The 17809-nt window shown below is 50.9% G+C and overlaps 1 protein-coding gene across 1 annotated transcript in view; it reads right to left on the bottom strand.

The window, feature by feature from the left end:
• HYDIN (HYDIN axonemal central pair apparatus protein) overlaps window positions 1–17809 on the bottom strand; it is a 427107-nt gene that overhangs the window by 74375 nt on the left and 334923 nt on the right. Inside the window, exons 44-53 of the mRNA XM_073307159.2 lie at window positions 15826–15967; window positions 14428–14596; window positions 12010–12684; window positions 10446–10661; window positions 9092–9285; window positions 6930–7112; window positions 4874–4993; window positions 3037–3196; window positions 2759–2931; window positions 352–550 (exon numbers count right to left, since the gene is read on the bottom strand). Coding sequence (XP_073163260.2) covers window positions 352–550; window positions 2759–2931; window positions 3037–3196; window positions 4874–4993; window positions 6930–7112; window positions 9092–9285; window positions 10446–10661; window positions 12010–12684; window positions 14428–14596; window positions 15826–15967 — 2231 coding nt within the window. The remainder of the gene's footprint in view (window positions 1–351; window positions 551–2758; window positions 2932–3036; window positions 3197–4873; window positions 4994–6929; window positions 7113–9091; window positions 9286–10445; window positions 10662–12009; window positions 12685–14427; window positions 14597–15825; window positions 15968–17809) is intronic.

The following is a 17809-nucleotide window of genomic DNA, read 5'->3' as shown; positions in this document are numbered from 1 at the left end:
CCTCGCTTACCCAGCAGTGCCTCAGATACAAGATGGCTGCCTCACTGGTTACTTGGAAGTAACCAGTAAGGCAGCCATCTACAAGCTGGTCTTACCCTTCTACAAGCTGGTCCCTTGGAGAAAGGCCAGAGCTGGGGTGGGGAGGGGAGCTAGCAGAAGTGCTCCTTGCAGGTAGGAGGCTATGTCATTCACAACACGTGGTCACCACTGCCCCACCCATCTCACCTGCCATCGGTGGTAACTGCCAAGTACAAACCTTAGTGTACTTAGGGCCTCACTAATGCCCTCCAAAGAGTGGGAAGGCTGGGCTCCTGGGTTTGCAGGTGCTGGGGAGGGAAGGGTCTGCCTCACCTCCAGTCGGATGACCTTCTTAATGTTGAGAGGTTTTGTAGCCTTAAAATGCAGCTGCAGGCAGTACTCTGAGCGAGGACCGATGGAGCCCTGGTCATGTGAGACAGAGAAATCATCCCCCAGGTTCTCCAGGCCGCTGAGCCGCCAGGCTACAGGCAGCGGGGAGGTGTTTCTCAGGAAAAGCATCTTGGTGTCCTTTCTAAAAGGAGAGGAAGACACTCAGCTGTTGCTGCCAAAGCAGCCATTTTAGTTTTGCATTTGAATGGGGCCCAGGCCAATCCAGTCTCACGTGGCCTATAAAAATCACACCGATCCAGCTGGACCCACAGGATTTAACCATATTCAGTTCTTTCTTACTTTGCATGTGCCAGAACCTTAAGTTCAAGCTTTGGGGAGAATCACAGAGTTTTAGTTACAATGAACACAAGCAAAATAAGAACTTAAGTAGCAGATCAACATCTGACATGCTTGGATCATTTTAACTAGCTCCATTCCTACTCATAGGAGTGGGGGCACGGGGGTCATTCTGATGAACCAGCATGAGTGTGGGTCACATCCAGAGCCCTAGTTAGGAACAGGTGCACCAGAAAGTATTCATCGATATTCATGGGAGGACAGGGAATGAGAAGTGGACTGATGCCAGATAGTCTACGTATACGTAATCCTGCCTCAGCATGGGAGGATGGATTAAATGACTTCTCAAGGTCCCTTCCTCCCCTACGTTTCTCTGATCTCTCTGACTGTTTTACTGTGACATTTAATCACTCGAACTTGTGGGATTTAGAGTTAGAAGCTTAAGATAAAGACTCGTTCAATCGTAGGAAGGTGGAGGGGCAGATTTGCTGAGGAGGCGTGGGATGACAAGTTGCGTGCAATGAGTCAACATGCTCCAGTCCTGGCTGGTGAGCAGGAAAACAGCCCTGCCTCCAGGGTGACCTGCAATGGGTGTAAAGGAGAAGCCAGAGCGGAGCCCGACGGCTCACTTTCTGGTCTGTTAGACGCTGCAAGCCTAGAGGTGGCTGTGAGAAGGTGGAAGAGCTGAGCACTGAGCTACAGCAACCCAGACAAGCGAAGACAGATCCCTTCTGTTCCCTGGGACATGGGCCTCGCTGGAGGAAGGGTGCTAAAGGACGGGCAACTGGCAGGAGCACTGCAGTCTCACTGGAAAATAAGGCGCTAAAATGCAGGAGTAATCCCTTGGGAGCTGCAGCATGGAACATATTGGTGCAGCCAATGCAGAGACTTGTGAAAAGTCCCAATATCACTGACTGCTTAAAGAGTCCAGCCCAAAGGGTAAAAATGTGTAGCCTAAACATGGGCGCAGTTTGGGGGGTAGAGGGGGGCACATGGGGCTCGCGTGCCACTCCCCTCCATTTCTGTGAGCATTGAGCACCCCGCAGCCAAGTGGAGCAAGCTGGGCAGCCTGGCCAGGGTGGGGAGCAGGATGGAGCAGATGCTCCAGGTTGCTACCTTGATGCCTCCTGGGTCCTATTGTTTGCCTGTTTCCTGTGCAACCATGGGGGGATGCAGAGAAGAGACGGGGGAAGTGGGGGATAGGGCAGGAGAAAGAGAAAGAGATGTGGGAGTAGGGGGAGGGGTATGAGCTTGGGAGGGGAAGGGAGATGGGAGGGAAGGGAAGGAGATACAGGAATGTTTGTTGGGGGGGAGTGGGAGCCCGGCGTGTGGTGTCCCCTCAGCTGCAGCAGCAGCCCCAGCTGGGAGGCACCAGAGCAGCCACATGGCTGCAGCTCCTGTGCTCAGGTCACCACAGCAGACAGTAGCAGCTGGAGCTCCCCCATTAAGCTAGCCTGTCCTGTCCTGTCCCGGAACCTGCAGCCTAGGTAGCCCTCCAAGGGAGGGGACAGAACCAGTGAGCCAGGAACAGGCTTCAGCATGCGCGCTCGTGCTTTGGCCCCCCAATATACCAGTTAAACTACGCAGTAACGGCAGGCAGGGTGCCGTGAAGAGCCACGGGCTATCAGCTTTGCCCTCGCCGTGAGCATACATCTACCGTGCAGTGGGGAGGTGTGGTTCCCCGCGTGGGGACACCGACACATGCTAGCTCTGCTCTCGCTAGTGCCTACAAATAGCAGCGTGGCCAAAGCAGCACAGGTTAACCGCCTGAGTCCAATCCTGCCCGACCCCCTGGGTGACCCGTTCATGCTGTCCCAGCCACACTGCTGTATTCAGCGTGCTAGCTTGAGCAGACCTAGAGCACGAGTGTCCACCAGTGCCAGGAATTACGCCTCCCAGCTGCAGCGTACACATACCCGGAATGAATAAGAAGAGAAACTGGAGATAAAAGGCAAGTCCTTGAGTCAAAATAAGCAACTCGGAAAAACCAAACAAGGCCTGGCCTGAAGAGTAGGCTCCAGACTATGTTCTGACTGCCCTTTGGAATCCCAACCTGTGCAGCAGCAGCTTCTCAAAATGCAACTGCTTGCGGTCGAGCTCCAGCTCAGGACGCACTCCTTGGCAGCAGATTCTGAAGACCACTGGCTCTGGATTCTCTTTAATACAGCAGACGATGCTGTCATCAAATATGCCAGGTGCGGTGGGGTACGCCCATATGCTCAGCTCCTGGTACGGCACCCCAGAGAGAAGGAGAGAGAGAACAGGGCATTCATTCAGAGGGGAAAATGGCTCCCAGATCTCTTGAGACTGCGATACCTGTTTGTCTCCTACCTGCTTCTCACTGGGTTTCAGCATCATGGTGGGAGGATCCAAGAGGTATGTATTTGCCTTGATGTCATGCTGGAAGCAGAAAAATACCTCCGCTTCCAAAGGGGATGAGTTGAGGATGGTTATCTTCTCGGAGTTGTTGGGGTATCGGAGGGCCTTGTATCTGCAAATGAAATGCACTGTAGAAGAGACAGCGGACCATAGGAAGTGCTGCACCTTCGTCCTTTCTTATGCCATATGTACAGCACCTCCTTTCATGCATCTGTTCACACACCATATCCTGTTAACACAAGTTATAAAATAGTCCCATCACAATCATCATTGGTATAAGGAACATTATAAACCTGAGGGTTACTTCCTTGTACCCGAGTGCTGTAAGCGGCCTCTGCAGCGTCAGGCGAGTAGGATCAATTGTCTCTGCAGAGGCCATTTGAAGAAGTGCCAAAAATTGATCTGGCTTGTGGCTTTTTTTGTTCATTTGTTTTGCTTCTTTCTGAGTAATAAATAAGGTCTGATGGGGTTTTTAAGATAGTTTAAAACTAGTTCACTTTTTCTGATTGGTTTTCACCTGAGAAATACTAGGACATTTCCTTGTGTTCCCTGTTTTGCTGGATGTCTCAGGTGTGTGTTCCTACCTTAACTGAAAGGGGTGGGGGAGGAAATGCTGAATCCTGGAGAAAGGCTCCCTTTTCTCCAACGTGTGAAATAGGCGTTGGCGTTAAATGGTTAAAGAAACAGAAGAAAAAGCAAGCATCTTAAAACAATTGGACTAAAAATCCCCTTTGGCTGTCACTTGCTTAGATTTCAATTACATGGGACAACAAAACACCACTAGTTCTCCAGTCATCCACAGAGTTCCCAAGCAGAAGAGAACTGACTTTTTAATGTTAAAAACAACAACAACACCACAGCATAAATCACTCTCCCTGCCCAGTAACAGCAACAACTAAAAACTGTGACAGGGTCGGACCAGATGGCTATAAGAGAGTAATAGAAGGCAGATATATTAGCCCCAGGCTAAGTAGGTCCCTTTTCCCTGGGTAAGATAACAGGGAAGGTTCCAGAACAATCAGGAACCTTCTGGAGACAATTAAGACAGGCTGATTAGAACACCTGCAGCCAATCAAGAAGCTGCTAGAATCAATTAAGGCAGGCTAATCAGTGCACCTGGGTTTTAAAAAGGAGCTCACTTCAGTCTGTGGTGTGTGTGTGAGGAGCTGGAAGCAAGAGGCACTAGGAGCCGAGAGTGAGAACGTTGGACTGTTGGAGGACTGAGGTGTACAAGCATTATCAGACACCAGGAGGAAGGTCCTGTGGTGAGGATAAAGAAGGTGTTGGGAGGAGGCCATGGGGAAGTAGCCCAGGGAGTTGTAGCTGTCGCACAGCTGTTCCAGGAGGCAGTCTAGACAGCTGCATTCCACAGGGCCCTGGGCTGGAACCCGGAGTAGAGGGCGGGCCCGGGTTCCCCCCAAATCCTCCCAACTCCTGGTCAGACACAGGAGGAGTCGACCTGGACTGTGGGTTCAGAAAAACGGCCAAGCTGAGGGCTGCCGTGAAGCTCCAAGGCGAGCAAATCCGCCAATAAGTGCAAGACCCACCAAGGTAGAGCAGGAACTTTGTCACAAAACCTTGTAGGCCTTCTTTATGGTCTGTGGTTTTGCTTACAGCCTCTCGGGGTGAGTATGCACAGCACTGGCAAAAACAGCCACGTGTGCATGTGCTCTACTGATGTAACAACGTCGGCAGCAAAAGTAAAACTTTCTAGCATAGCTATAACCTACAAAACAAACTAACATGCAGCCGTGCTAGGAGACTAGACCTTTGCTCCTTTTGTTGGTACCTGTCTCTCGACTTTCCACAGAGCAAGGGGCCGAAGTGGAACACCCCTGAGCTCATCACATACTGTTTGAAGAGGATGTCGTCAGGCTTCGCATTCTTCCTCCGATGAGGAAATACCACCCTGTAGCAGAAAAGCAGACTGGTGTGAGGAGCTGCAGAAGCTAACAAGCCTGTAGCTAGAGGTAGCTGGAAAAATTTTGGTGAAACATTCTCTCGTCTGAATTTGCTGATGCAATGAAATCAAAACGTGTGGTTTCCTGACAGCTTACCCACCCAACTCCTTGGCAGCCCTGGCTTCCATGTAGCCTGCTCCAGAGCGGAGTCTTCATTCTTTGTCACCAAGAATTTGGAGATGTTTGGTTTTCAGTTCAAATCAGAACAAAATCAAACTTCAAGCTATCAAAAATCCTCCACAGAACAGACTTTCCAGGTTTCCTGTAACCCTTAGCGCCCTCAGGAAGAGCAGAATCAAGTCCAGGCATGGAGGATGATATTAAATCCTCTATCCTCCCTCCCTGCCCTACCAGCATAAGGCCAAGCCTCTTTCCTGCTCCAGTTCTATCCCGCATCTCGCTGAGAAGAGACATCACGCTCCTCCCACACAACAACTGACATTGCCTGGAGGCTCATGCTGAATGTACTCAAGGCCAGGGAGCAGGCTCTTTCCCATGCGAAGGTGACCACAAATCCACCACTTGTCCCATGCAAGGTTCATCCATTCCTATACAGTAAAACTCTCCTGTCTTTGCGTTTCTGTTCCCTGTCCCTGTGTCCTAAGTACTCAGCTGGTAATTGGGATTCATCAGAAGTGATGTGGAAAGAGTGGTGCAGGTTGGATTCCCTTGAACCTCATCTAAGCAGGAGACCAGTTACGATATGGGTGCTCCCTGAAGCTGGGAGAACATGGTTAAAAGGTGAGTGTCGGAAGCAGCTAGAGAAGAAGGCTGGTTAGGACAGCGGTTACACTAACCTAGGGCCTCAGAGACCTGGGTTTAACTCTAGACTCTGCCCTCAACTTCCATGTATAAAATGGGGCAATAGCACTTCACACGAATGTTGTGAGAATAGATACATGAAAGAACGTGAGGTGTTCAGATACTGGGGGTCACATAAGTAGTTACTTGTGTTCCCCTCAACTTATTTAAATCCCAGACAGCTCAAGGCTTCAGCCCTGTAATGTGGAGGTGTTTGGGTCTCACCTACCCTCAACCTTTAGCCTTATTGTAACCAGCTCCCCCCGACTCAGTTACTCTTAGACTCCATTACTTACACCAGTGGTTCTCAAACTAGGGGCGCCGCTTGTTCAGGGAAAGCCCCTGGCGGGCCGGGCCGGTTTGTTTACCTGCAGCGTCTGCAGGTTTGGCCGATCACAGCTCCCACTGGCCACGGTTCGCCTTGCCTGGCCAATGTGGGCTCTGGGAAGGGCGGCCAGCACATCCCTCGGCCCGCGCCACTTCCCGAAGTCCCCCTTGGCCTGGAGTGGCGAACTGCGGCCAGTGGTAGCTGCGATTGGCCGAACCTGTGGACGCGGCAGGTAAACAAAGCCCAGCCCGCCAGGGGCTTTCCCTGAACAAGCAGCACCCCTAGTTTGAGAACCACTGACTTACACCACTCACTGATAGGCCAGGGAGATCAAACACTCAGAAGCTGGAACGCGGTGTAAATTAGAGCTGGGGTGTCCCACTTTAACTTGCCTATTCTCTTCTCCTCTGATTTTGTGCTTTACTTCCTACTCTCCTGCCTTCTGGCCCCTTGGCACGTGAATTACAACAACGAAGAGGATGCTTCCGCTGCAGTCGGGGTGCGACACAGGTGACTAACCAGCTCACTTACTGGTGGCAGCGATGCTGTGGCAGCAGGAGCTGGTCACCTGAGTGATCACCCAGGGCCCTGGTGAGCTGCCACAGCTTCCCCACTGTCAGAGTCGACAGGGACTCTACACTGATGGGGGAGGCGGGAAGGTGGTGTCAGATTCAGCAGCTCAGGCTCCCTCTAGACCTCAGGGAACCTGCTCAGAAGAGTAGCCCAGCAGCTTTACCAGGCATGCAGGTGCTGACCTGGGGTCCTGGCTGATGGTAGGGTAAGTGCAGGTGCCTCGGCAGTAAAGCTGGTACTGCCGGCGTGTGCCCAGGATCTCGAAGTTCAGGGTCTGATCAAACTGCCCTGCCACGGTGGAGGAGAAGTGTATCTTCATGACAACCTCTCCGTCAGCAGGCACCGTCCAGCGGAAGCTGCTCAGCCTGGCGGTGAGAGAGAACCCTTTATGTGCTTCAGACACCCGACAGGGCGAGACACTGAGAAAGGTGGGGTAACTTGTAGAACATAAAATCATAGGAACCCTGCCAGACTGGCTTCTGGGTCAGGAACTCGCACTCTCCACAGAAATGTGGACACTCAGGTGTCTCGCCTGTTAGAGCAGAACATGCCACCATATCTGTGACTGTGATACTGGGTTCCTACCATGTGCTCTACACGCGCCACCCCTGAAGCCTAGCCAGAGACCGCTGCTAGTGCAGAGCGTGGCTGCTCCCTGGCTCAGTGACATTACACTAGATCTCTGACAACGGCTTCCTCTTTGCTTCCCAGAGAAATTCAAGGGGTTCACTTTGAATACTGATCCCTGTGGCGTTTGGATCCCGGCTGCCCGAGGGGCCATCTCTTCCCATGACCCACTGGAGGGATGGCGTTCTCAGCAGAGGGTCTTCGGGACCATAGCAATTTGCTCTCACAGCCAGTCTGACAGTCTGCGTTGGGTGATCTACAGGATGTGCTACAAGGCACTGCCCTGACTGGTGGGAGCTGGGCAGGTTGGTAGGAGGTGAAGAATAGTTATTTTCAGTGTCTTTGTTTATTTCAGAGGAGCCAAGGGAGAAGTATTAACCTCAGGACTTCTGATAAACCTTCCCAATACATGCAGGAAGAATGCACCTATTGGGAAGGGTCTGGTGCTGGCCCTTTGTACCCAGGAAGGAGAATTCCCAGCGAACAGGAGGCTCCATCTGAACAGCAGTCCCGCTGTGAGGTGATCTGCTGTGAGGAGGAGCTGGGAGAAGGCACGGTCTATGCTGCGTATAGGGAGTGGGCCTGCTTGCCTGTACACATGGCCCAGCCTTGTCACCGGCATGGAAGTGAAGAGATTATACTCTTTCTGCATCTCTCACAGCTAAGGAGGGAGCAACAGACTGATCCAGCATAAGAATGAGACATACACAGAATAGGGTTGCCAACTTTCTACTCGCACAAAATCAAACACCCTTGCCCCACCCCTTCTCTGAGGCCCCACCCCTACTCACTCCATACCCCCCCCCGCCTACCCTCACTCACTCGCTCATTTTCACCAGGCTGACTTAGGGGGTTGGGGTGCGGAAGGGGGTGAGGGCTCCAGGGTTGGGCCAGAAATGAGGGGTTCAGGGTGCAGGAGGGGGCTCCGGGCTGGGACAGGGGTGTGGGGTACGAGGGCTCCGGCTGGGGGTGCAGGCTCTGGAGTGGGGCTGAAGGATTTGGGGTGCAGGCGGGGGCTCTGGGCTAGGACCAAGAGGTTCGGAGGGCGGGAGGAGGATCAGGGCTGGGGCAGGGGGTTGGGGCACGGGAGAGGGTCAGGGGTGCAGGCTATGGGCAGCGCTTACCTCAAGCAGCTCCTGGAAGCAGTGGCATGTCCCCACTCTGGCTCCTATGCAGAGGTGTGGCTAGGCGGCTTTGTTCCCTGCCCCATTTGCAGGTTCCCAGCCCATGGGAGCTGCGGGGGTGGCACTTGGGGAGGGGACGGCATGTGGAGCCCCCTGGTTGCACCCACACGTAGGAGCTGGAGAGGGACATGCCACTGCTTCCAGGAGCCATGTGAAGCCAGAGCAGGCAGGGACCCTGCCTTAGCCCTGCTGCACTGATGACTGGACTTTTAATGGCCCAATCAGTGGTGCTGACCAGAGCTGCCAGGGTCTCTTTTCGACCGGGCATTCTGGTTGAAAACTGGATACCTGGCAACCCTAACAAAGAGCCCTAAGCACCTCCCTGCTACATGGAATCATCCACGTTCTCCACTGAGCAGCACCCACTGCTGTTCAGTATGCCTGGGAGACATGTCCTGGGTGAGCAGAGTGGCCTAGTGAGACCCCTACAAATCCCCAAGGCAGAAGGGACATCACTGGTCTCCGGTCTCTCTGGCTTATGCTAATCAGGCTCCCGGCTAGAAGGCGTCAGGCTCAGCTGCTTGGTAGCTCACCTGAGGATCTTTTCTTGGGATTGTTCCCCAATGAAGTTGCTTTGATCCGGCTCTGAGAGCGGTACCAGTGCCCCAGGGCCTGGCCCCTGAAGACCCTTCTTGCGGCCTGTGCTGCGCTTGTCCTTCTGAGCCTCACGGCTGGGCTCTGGTTTGTCCTTCTTTAGTCTGCCTCTGGTTGGGGTGATCTGTTCTTCCTGCAACCCAGAGCGAGGGCAGGAAGGACAGTCAGAAATAGCTCAGGAGACCCAAAGAAGAGGCAGCCAAGTACTCTACCAAGGCGCCACAGCGCCGATCCAAGAGCAATGGCACCGAGATGAAAGAAAAGCCAAGAATGGAGGCAAGGGTCTTATTTGTGCAGGAGTCCATGGTTAGGGTCACCATGTGCCTTAGCCCTAAGTCCCTGAGATAAGGCCTCCAGCATGTTCAATGCGACAGATAACAAGTAACGAGCATCCACCCTACACAGGATTAATGGCTTCTTTCTGCATAGGATTTAGATCCTTTGTTGTTTGTTTTTTTTATTTCATCAAGGAAATCTCTCCTTGTGAAATGCCTGTAAAATTCTAACCACAACAATTGGGTTTGTTAGTTTGTTGCTTTTCATGCTTTATAATAGTCTTATCAAAGGCTTTTCTTCCCCTTCCATCTCTTCCCCTTCTTTGCTGATTGACACGGATTTTCCCCCTGTGCTCTGAACTGAGCCGCAATGAAAATGGTTCTTTATTTAAAGGAAAATTGAAAAGAGGGTTTTGTTTTGTTTTTAAATCAGCTAAGGCCCAAGTTCAGGTTCACAAGTCAACACTAACCCTCAAAGCAAACAAGGGAGCTGTTGTTCTTTAGAAGTTAGCAATGTCAGGGGCAGTGGGTAGGAAACAGCATGGCGAACATGTTCACAAACATGTTCACATCCAACTGTGCATCTAATCTACACGTGCAACTACCATGACTCTACAAGGGATCAGGAACACTGCCTGTGGAACTGACCAGTTGGAAGTGCCACGGGTCAGCTGTGTGTGAAGTCCTGGTAACAGTGTGTGCAAATCAGGTGCACAAGTACACACACCTTTCAGAAAATGTCAGCCTTAAGGTTTACTATTATTTATTAATTGCATTACCACAACACCCAGGACCCCAGTCAGGGAGCAGGACCGCATTGTGCAATGCACTGTACAAACACAGCATATGGTTAGAGACTGATGTCAGTCCAAATCTTCCTAGACACAGGGACATGTCATTTCTCCGCTGCTAATTTCATTTTATGGTCAGGTGTTGCAGCTCACCAGCATGATCATTCCCATCACCGCGGGACCTTCTGCAAAAGGCAGCAAAGCAACATTTCCACTTAGCCCTGTACCTTCACCACAGAGACAGCGACAGAAGCATCTGCACTGCCCTCTGCATCCTTCTTTTCCTCATCCATATTCATATCTTCGGGCACAACGAAGGTGAAGTGCTTGAGAGCTTCTCCTGCCACAGGAGCCATCCGCTTCTCTGGGTAGGGAATCACGGAGAAAAAGGCGGTCGGAGGGATGGGTGGCCCTGAGGGACCGAGCCCCAAGCCATCCAGGATCTAAGCCATGAGAGAAAGCCTTTCATTAATGCCTCATTCATCATTAATAAGGCTGTGAGACTTTCACAGAGGTCACGGAAGTCATGGATTCCATGACTTTCTCGGACCTCTGTTTTCTGCAGTGGCCCATGTGGCTGATCCCAGGGCCGCCTCAGCTGCTCAGGTGGCCCCAGGCAGCTGGTCCCGGGTGCTCCCCCGGAGCAGCAGTCCAGGAGCAGCAGCGGTACCCGGGCCGCCCCCCTCCAGCAGCAGCAGGACTCTGAGCTGCCCTCTGCCCGGAGCCACCCCCGATCCTGAGCAGCAGCGGTAGGGCCCCGAGTAGCCCCACACCCCGGGGCATCAGCAGTGGTGCCCCAGGCCGCCCTCCACCCTGAGCGGCAGCGGTGGCATGCCAGAGCCCCCACATCAGAGCAGCAGCGGTGGGAGCCCTTCCAGAGCACCTAAGGTTTAGTCGGGCATATTAATATAGTACAAGTCATGGTCAGATCGGGGCCAGATCTTTCTGTTTATTGCCCGTGACCTGTCCATGACTTTTACTAAAAATACCCATGACTAAATCATAGCCTTAATCATTAACCTCCAACTCTTTCCTCTACAGAGAGGAATGGAGTGTTAAACTGCTGCCCAGGAGACAGGTGTGACAGTGGGTTCGCTGCATAAGTGTAGTGGAAAAGGCCCAGAGCATTGCCAGCCTGTGGAAATCCTTCCTGCATGACTCTGGGAAGAAATCTTTCGCATAGTCAGTTACCCTGAGAAGAGTTACAGAGCTCAGCACTGTGGCCCCATGATCCGCCTGGCTCTTGTGCCATTTGCAGCTAACTCTGTGGTGCTGATAATTCCATTAGAAAGGAGGAGCCAGGATGGCAGGACCAGAGAAGAGGAGAGGAGAGAAAGTAGAGAAACACAAGGAAAGAGGATGGCAGGAGAATAAAAAGGAGAAATAGAAAGAGGAGGGAAAAAAATGAAAGTGGAAGAACAAAGATGGGGATAATACTGGATAACACCACTTAGTACTTATTCAGTCTGAGGTGCTTCTCAGACACGCAGCACTGAAACTTTATTAATAGCGGGAATCAGCACCCCCAAGCGAGGGCAACCAAGGCAGAAAGAGGCTATGTGATTTGCCCAATCCTCACTAGGCTCAATCCGGCAAGATGCTGAGCTCCCTCAACTCCCAGCAGGTGATTAGAACCTTGCAAAACTGAGCCTCCAGTTTCAGAGCCTGGAGGCTACTGTGTGTAACGAATAGCCACGCGTTAGAGCTTTGCCACTGCAACCCTAGGCTGAGAGAGCGCTCCAGAGCCCAGGAACACATGCTCTTGCTCACCATGTGAGACAGTGGTTTTACCTGTTCGACTTCTGGCAGCTTGCCACTCTCCAAGATCCTCTTCCCACTGGAGTCCTCCGAGTTCAGCACCTGGAAGTCCAAGCATGGCACCCCCACGTCTTTCTTTCCATCCTGGTCTTTGTCTGCTCCTTCTTCCCCTTCTCCCTCCAGCCCAGACACCTTAGAGTCCTCCAGTGCCTTTAGCTTTTCCAGGCGCTCCTTCTCAGCTCTCTCCTTTTCCAGCCGTTCTCTCTCGGCTCTCTCCTTCTCCAGTCTTTCCTGACGCTCCCTTTCCCTGTCCTTCCGGCCCTTGCGGCCAGATGGAGCCTGACGCTGATCTTCTGCTTCATGCTGGGTCTCCTCAAGGCCTGGGGGCGGCAGTTGGACACCCTGCACCCGGTCCCAGAGTGACAGAATCTGGACAATTTCCCTCTGCGCAGCCTCATAGACTTTAAACCTCTGTGTCAAGTTCTTCTCACTGTCACTTACCACCTCCTTTTCCATTTCCTCCTGCTCTGGGATGGAGGGTGGCATCAGCCCTAGTGGCAGGATGTCTGGCAAAATGAGTTTGCTCCGCTTTTTCTTGTCCTCCTTCTCACATGCCACAGAATCTGGACGCTCTCTCATAGACACTTTCCTCTCCACCCCTTCATTCAGCCTGAGGTCTGACCTATTGACGGTGGAGATACTGGCACCCTATAAGATCAGGATTATGGAAAAGGAAGGGAACATGTTTAAGTACTAACTCATAGCTTATTATTTGTATTACCGTAGCGCCTAGGAGTCATGGGCATGGACCAGGACTTCATTGTGCTAGGCACGGCAAAGACACAGAACAAAGATTTGGGCACTGTGCCGAAGAGATTCCAATCTAGCTTATTTGATACAGAACCTTCCCACAACAAGTGTGCAAGGGCTATTGCATCCCCTGCATAATGATATCCTCAGCATCTCTTAATGGGAAGGCTACTGCTTTCTCCTGTGTCTGAGTTCGAGATGCCAGCAATGAGGGTAGTGGTTTGGACAAGCCCAGGTTTCTGACAAAATTACTCTCTCCTGCAGGAGACTTCAATTAAGTCAATGTGACGAGTGTGTGCCCAGCACCTCTGACAATCGGGCTCTAGTGAATATACAGACCTGGCAGCATATCCTGAATGGAAAGTGATTCTGGCCCTGTCTCATAAACATACAGCTAAGGGTAGCATAAAATCCCTCCTTTACCTGCAAGGGGTTAAAAGCTCAAATAACCTTGTTGGCACCTGACCAAAAGGACCAATAAGGGAAGAAGATCCTTTCAAATTTGTGCTCTCTTTGTTGTGCTCTCTTGGGACAGAGAGAGGGACCAGGCAGGGAAATAACCTCTCCTAAAACCCTACCTGAAATAAGCATCTAAGATTACAAAAATTGTAAGTAAAGCAAGGAAATGCGTTAGATTATCTTTTGTTTTAGCTTGTGAATTTTCCCTAAGCTAAGAGGGAGGTTTATTCCTGTGTTTTGTAACTTTAAAGTTTTGCCTAGAGGGGAATCCTCTGTGTTTTAAATCTATTTATTACCCTGTAAAATTACCTTCCATCCTGATTTTACAGAGGCGCTTCTTTTACTTTTTTCTTTATAATAAAGTTCTGCTTTTAAGAATCTGATTGGTTTTTAGTGTCCTAAAAACTCAAGGGTCCGGTCTGTGCTCACCTTGTTTACCTATTTGGTTGGTATATTATTCTCAAGCCTCCCCAGGAAAGGGGGACAAGGGGTTTGGGGGGCTATTTTAGGGAAACAGGAACTCCAAGTGGTCCTTTTCCTGAATCTTTGTCTAACTCACTTGATGGTGGCAGCAACACCGTCCAAAAACAAGGAAGAATTTGTGCCTTGGGGAAGTTTTTAACCTAAGCTGGTAGAAATAAACTTAGGGGATCTTTCATGGGGTCCCCACATCTGTACCCCAGAGTTCAGAGTGGGGAGGGAACTCCGACACCCTGTCAGACCATGGCGGGAAGCTGAGCACAGTCCAGTGCTTCCAGCCCAAAGCTGTATGAATCTATGGCTTGTCACGAACAGCAGATCAGATGTCACCATGCAAAATGAGCAGAAAAGGTCAGCTCCAACATACCAGGGACTAAAAGCACATGCACTTTCTACGTCAAAACCAACCAGAGCAATTGCACCTGGAAATGAACTAGAACTCAGTGTGGTCTACAGAGACCAGGGGTCCTATGCTTCAACTGGGAAACGCACTGACAGAGAGCACAGTGCGGTGCATGAGCTCAAGTTTCCCAACAGCCTTCAAGAACAGATCCATGTAATATATTCATCATGAGCTACGGATTCCCTGGCCTAGCAAATTACATGCGATTGAACCTCCAGCTGCTGTGGTGCTGGCTTGTGTCACATGACAGGGTCAGTGCAGAGACAGAGTTAAACATCTTTATTAGCCCAACCACATACCTGTTTGCCTCCCAGCTGGCTTTTCTTTCCCAAGGCCTCATCTTTCTCTTTTCCAGAATCCTTCTTCCACCGCTTGGTCTTCTTCCTCATCTCTTCCTCTTCTCGCAAACGCTCCAGTTCCTGCTGGTGCTTCTTTTCCTCGAGCTCTCGAGCCAACTTCTCCAGCTCCCTTCAGTAAAGCAGACAGAAAACTCACTCATCATAAACTCTCAGCTCTGCCGCAGCCCTAGGAAATCTAGGCTCTTAGAACACCAGTCTGAACTTGAGGCCTTGCTCCATAGATTCTCAGGCCAGAAGAGACCATCAGATCATCTAGTCTCACCTCCTGTAGTCTGCAGAGCTTCCAGGTCAATAATGCAGCCATTCACTTGGAAGTCCACACAATATATAACTGAGCTCATGTCAATTTAAAAACAAACACATTGATTTTTCTTCTTCTTTTTGGGAAAACAAAATTTGGCCTCAACTGAGGAAAGCACTCAAGTATGTACCTAACTTTAAGCATGACCCTGAGTCCCACTGATTTAAATACATGCTTAAAGTTAAGCAGATGCATAAGCGTCCCTACTGAATAAGGATGATTACCTGAATCAGAACCTAATTCTCTATGTCACACCCCTTTGGCTACAGTTAATATTTATGGCCAGTGTCACTACGCATATTAAGTCAATGAGAGGGGTACTATGCAAATAGCATTGTAGGGACTTCTCTACTGTGAAAAGAACAGTGAAACTGAGCCAATATAGTTCATATGTGATTTTCAAGGAATAGGAGGAGCTCTCTGTGTCTCTAGAAGAGTTACAGTTGAATTTTCAGTGTTGTCCTTAATTTAGGATTATTAAAGCACAATAATACATAGTTTTATCCAGCACTTTTCATCAGCCGGTCTCAAAGTGCTTTACACAGGAAGGTCAGTATCATTATCCCTATTTTACAGATGGGGAAACTGAGGCACAGAGAGGGGAAGTCACTTGCCAAGGTTACCCAGCAGCCTAGCCAAGACTAAAATTCAGGTCTCCCGAGTCCCCATCCAGCACGCTATCCTCTGGCCAACAACCTACACAATGGGTAAAAGCAGGAGAGTCATTTGGGCCTTACGAGTCTCCTACTATGTGAGAGCAGAGGCTCCATCACCTCTTGTGAGCTACTCCTCCCACTTCCTGAACCACTGAGGAGAAACAGAACTTCCTGCTGTTTTTTCTGAGCTACTCTCCCCGCCATCCCACTCACCCCCACTCAGAACCATGACTCCTACTTGGTAAAACCAGACAAACCAACTGAAAAGCAGGTAGTGTCAGTGCATGGCGCAGGAAAAGAAACAACAGGCAAGCACAGAAGTGTCCCACGTGGAGGGTGGAGTAGCACTCCCAGGCGGCTGTCCAGGGACAGTTCACACACCTCTTCTTCCGCTCCCGTAGCGCTTGGAGCAGTTCGCTATCAAACTGAATTTTCTGCTCCTCAGTGAGAGCATCGTACTCTTCCTCATCCATCTCCTGCAGACGAGCCTTTTCCCTCGCAATGGCGTCTTTCTGTTCCTGTTCTGTCATGCAGCCAAACAGAGAAATGCACCAGCTGAAATCATAGCTCAGTGCTCAGGACAGGCCCTCTTCCGGAGCCAGCTTGTGCTGTGCCCCAGGGTCACACAAAGGTGTGTGTCCTTGCTCCGATTAGCAGGCACTGAGTTAGGTGCTGGGGGGGGGGGGGCGTACATATACACTGCATTGTAAGCCCAGAGCTTGAACTCAGACTTTACCCCCCTTCCGTCCACGCACAAATCATACTAAACCAGGGCTCAGACCCAGACTCCCAGGACACCATGGGGGTGGAGGGTCTGAGCCTGAGTCAAGCTGGGACCTAGGGTTCAAGCCCTCTTGCTTTGCAGCATAGATGCAGCCCCACTGGACTCGTGCTCTGAGAATCTGCCAATAGTATCCCACAATCCCATGGGTCAACTCTCTGTGACCTCTGGACTGTCAAGTTTCCCCACACTGCTCCACGAGCGGCCACGTTTTAGGAGAGCGCTAGGAAGTCCGGGAGTTGGGTGGCTGGACGGAGCCCGCATAATGCAGTGTAGACGCTGGAGCCCCAGGCTGGGGCCTAGGGTTAAACAATTCCTACCTTGGGGTTACAAATGGGTGTAGCTGCTCAAGCTCTAGGTTAACAAACCCTGGGTCTGCTGACTTGAATTCTGCCAGCCCTGGGCTTGCACTGCAGTGTAGACAGATCCTGTGAGTCCTACATTGCTGGCCGCACTGTATTTTGTGCATTGTGAAGCTGGATCCCGGGGCAGCTTTGGCTCTAAAACTACAGGTGCTAAGGGAGGGAGGGCAGCAGTTTTTACTCACGTAACTATGTGAATGTCCCATGGGACAGCAGGAACCCAAAGAATCCATAAGAGAGTCAGATCTACTTGATGATCCTGATGCAAGCTGCATAGTTACCCCAGAGCTAGAGCTCAGATTCATCCCAGGCACCTGGACTGTGCCGATCTCTTCTATGAGACTTTCTCTTTCCCACTTCTACTGCTGGTGTCCCCAGCACCCTAGGAGGCTCTGAGAATACACCCCTAAAAACAGTCCACCTACACCCTGTTTCCCTGCCAGTCTCTCAGCCAGGCCTGCGCTGCTCTGCCCATGGGCTGCCTGGCAGTGACTGCCCAGCATCTGCCACCAGCTGCCAGGACAGTCTTCCACCGATGAAGCTCGATTTTTTCTTTCAAACAAAGCTGTACCCCTTCTGTGTCTATGCCCAAGGATAAAACACCCTTTCAAGTGCTATTTAAAATCATGTGAATACAGGTGTGAAAAGCTGCAGTAACTGTGTGAAATGACCAAAAGGGGAATCCTGGTTGTTAGCTTGTATTGCTGCCTAGATATGGTGATAGGCACTCTAGAAATTAGGGCTGGTCGAAAAATTTCTGTTCAATGGAAAACTGGGTTTAGGACTAAACAAAACATTCTGAGAAAAGCGTCTGCTTTCTGCAGGAAAAGTCAATTTTTGTCAAAAACCCAAAATGTCTGAACATGGATTCATAGATTCGTAGATATTAAGGTCAGAAGGGACCATTATGATCATCTAGTCCGACCTCCTGCACAACACAGGCCACAGAATCTCAGCCACCCACTCCTGCGAAAAACCTCTTGTATATTCTGTCACAGTGCTTCATGGGAGTTGTAGCTTGGTTACCTTGTGTCCCCATTTGTCTTTAAGGGACAGGATCCTGAACTGGACTACATCTTCCATTATGCACCACATCCAGGGTGCACTGCCTCCTGTCTCCAAAAGGAGAGATTGTGATGCATCATGGGAGATGAACTCTGACAGGGACCCTAGCCTAGAAAGGAGAATGGGAGCACGAGATACCTTAGCTACAACTCCCATG

Source organism: Lepidochelys kempii, chromosome 12 (assembly GCF_965140285.1).
Source record: "Lepidochelys kempii isolate rLepKem1 chromosome 12, rLepKem1.hap1, whole genome shotgun sequence".
Classification (NCBI taxonomy): Eukaryota; Metazoa; Chordata; order Testudines; family Cheloniidae; genus Lepidochelys; species Lepidochelys kempii.
The sequence above is the reverse complement of the archived record's forward strand: the minus strand, read 5'-3'. Positions and strand labels throughout refer to the sequence as shown.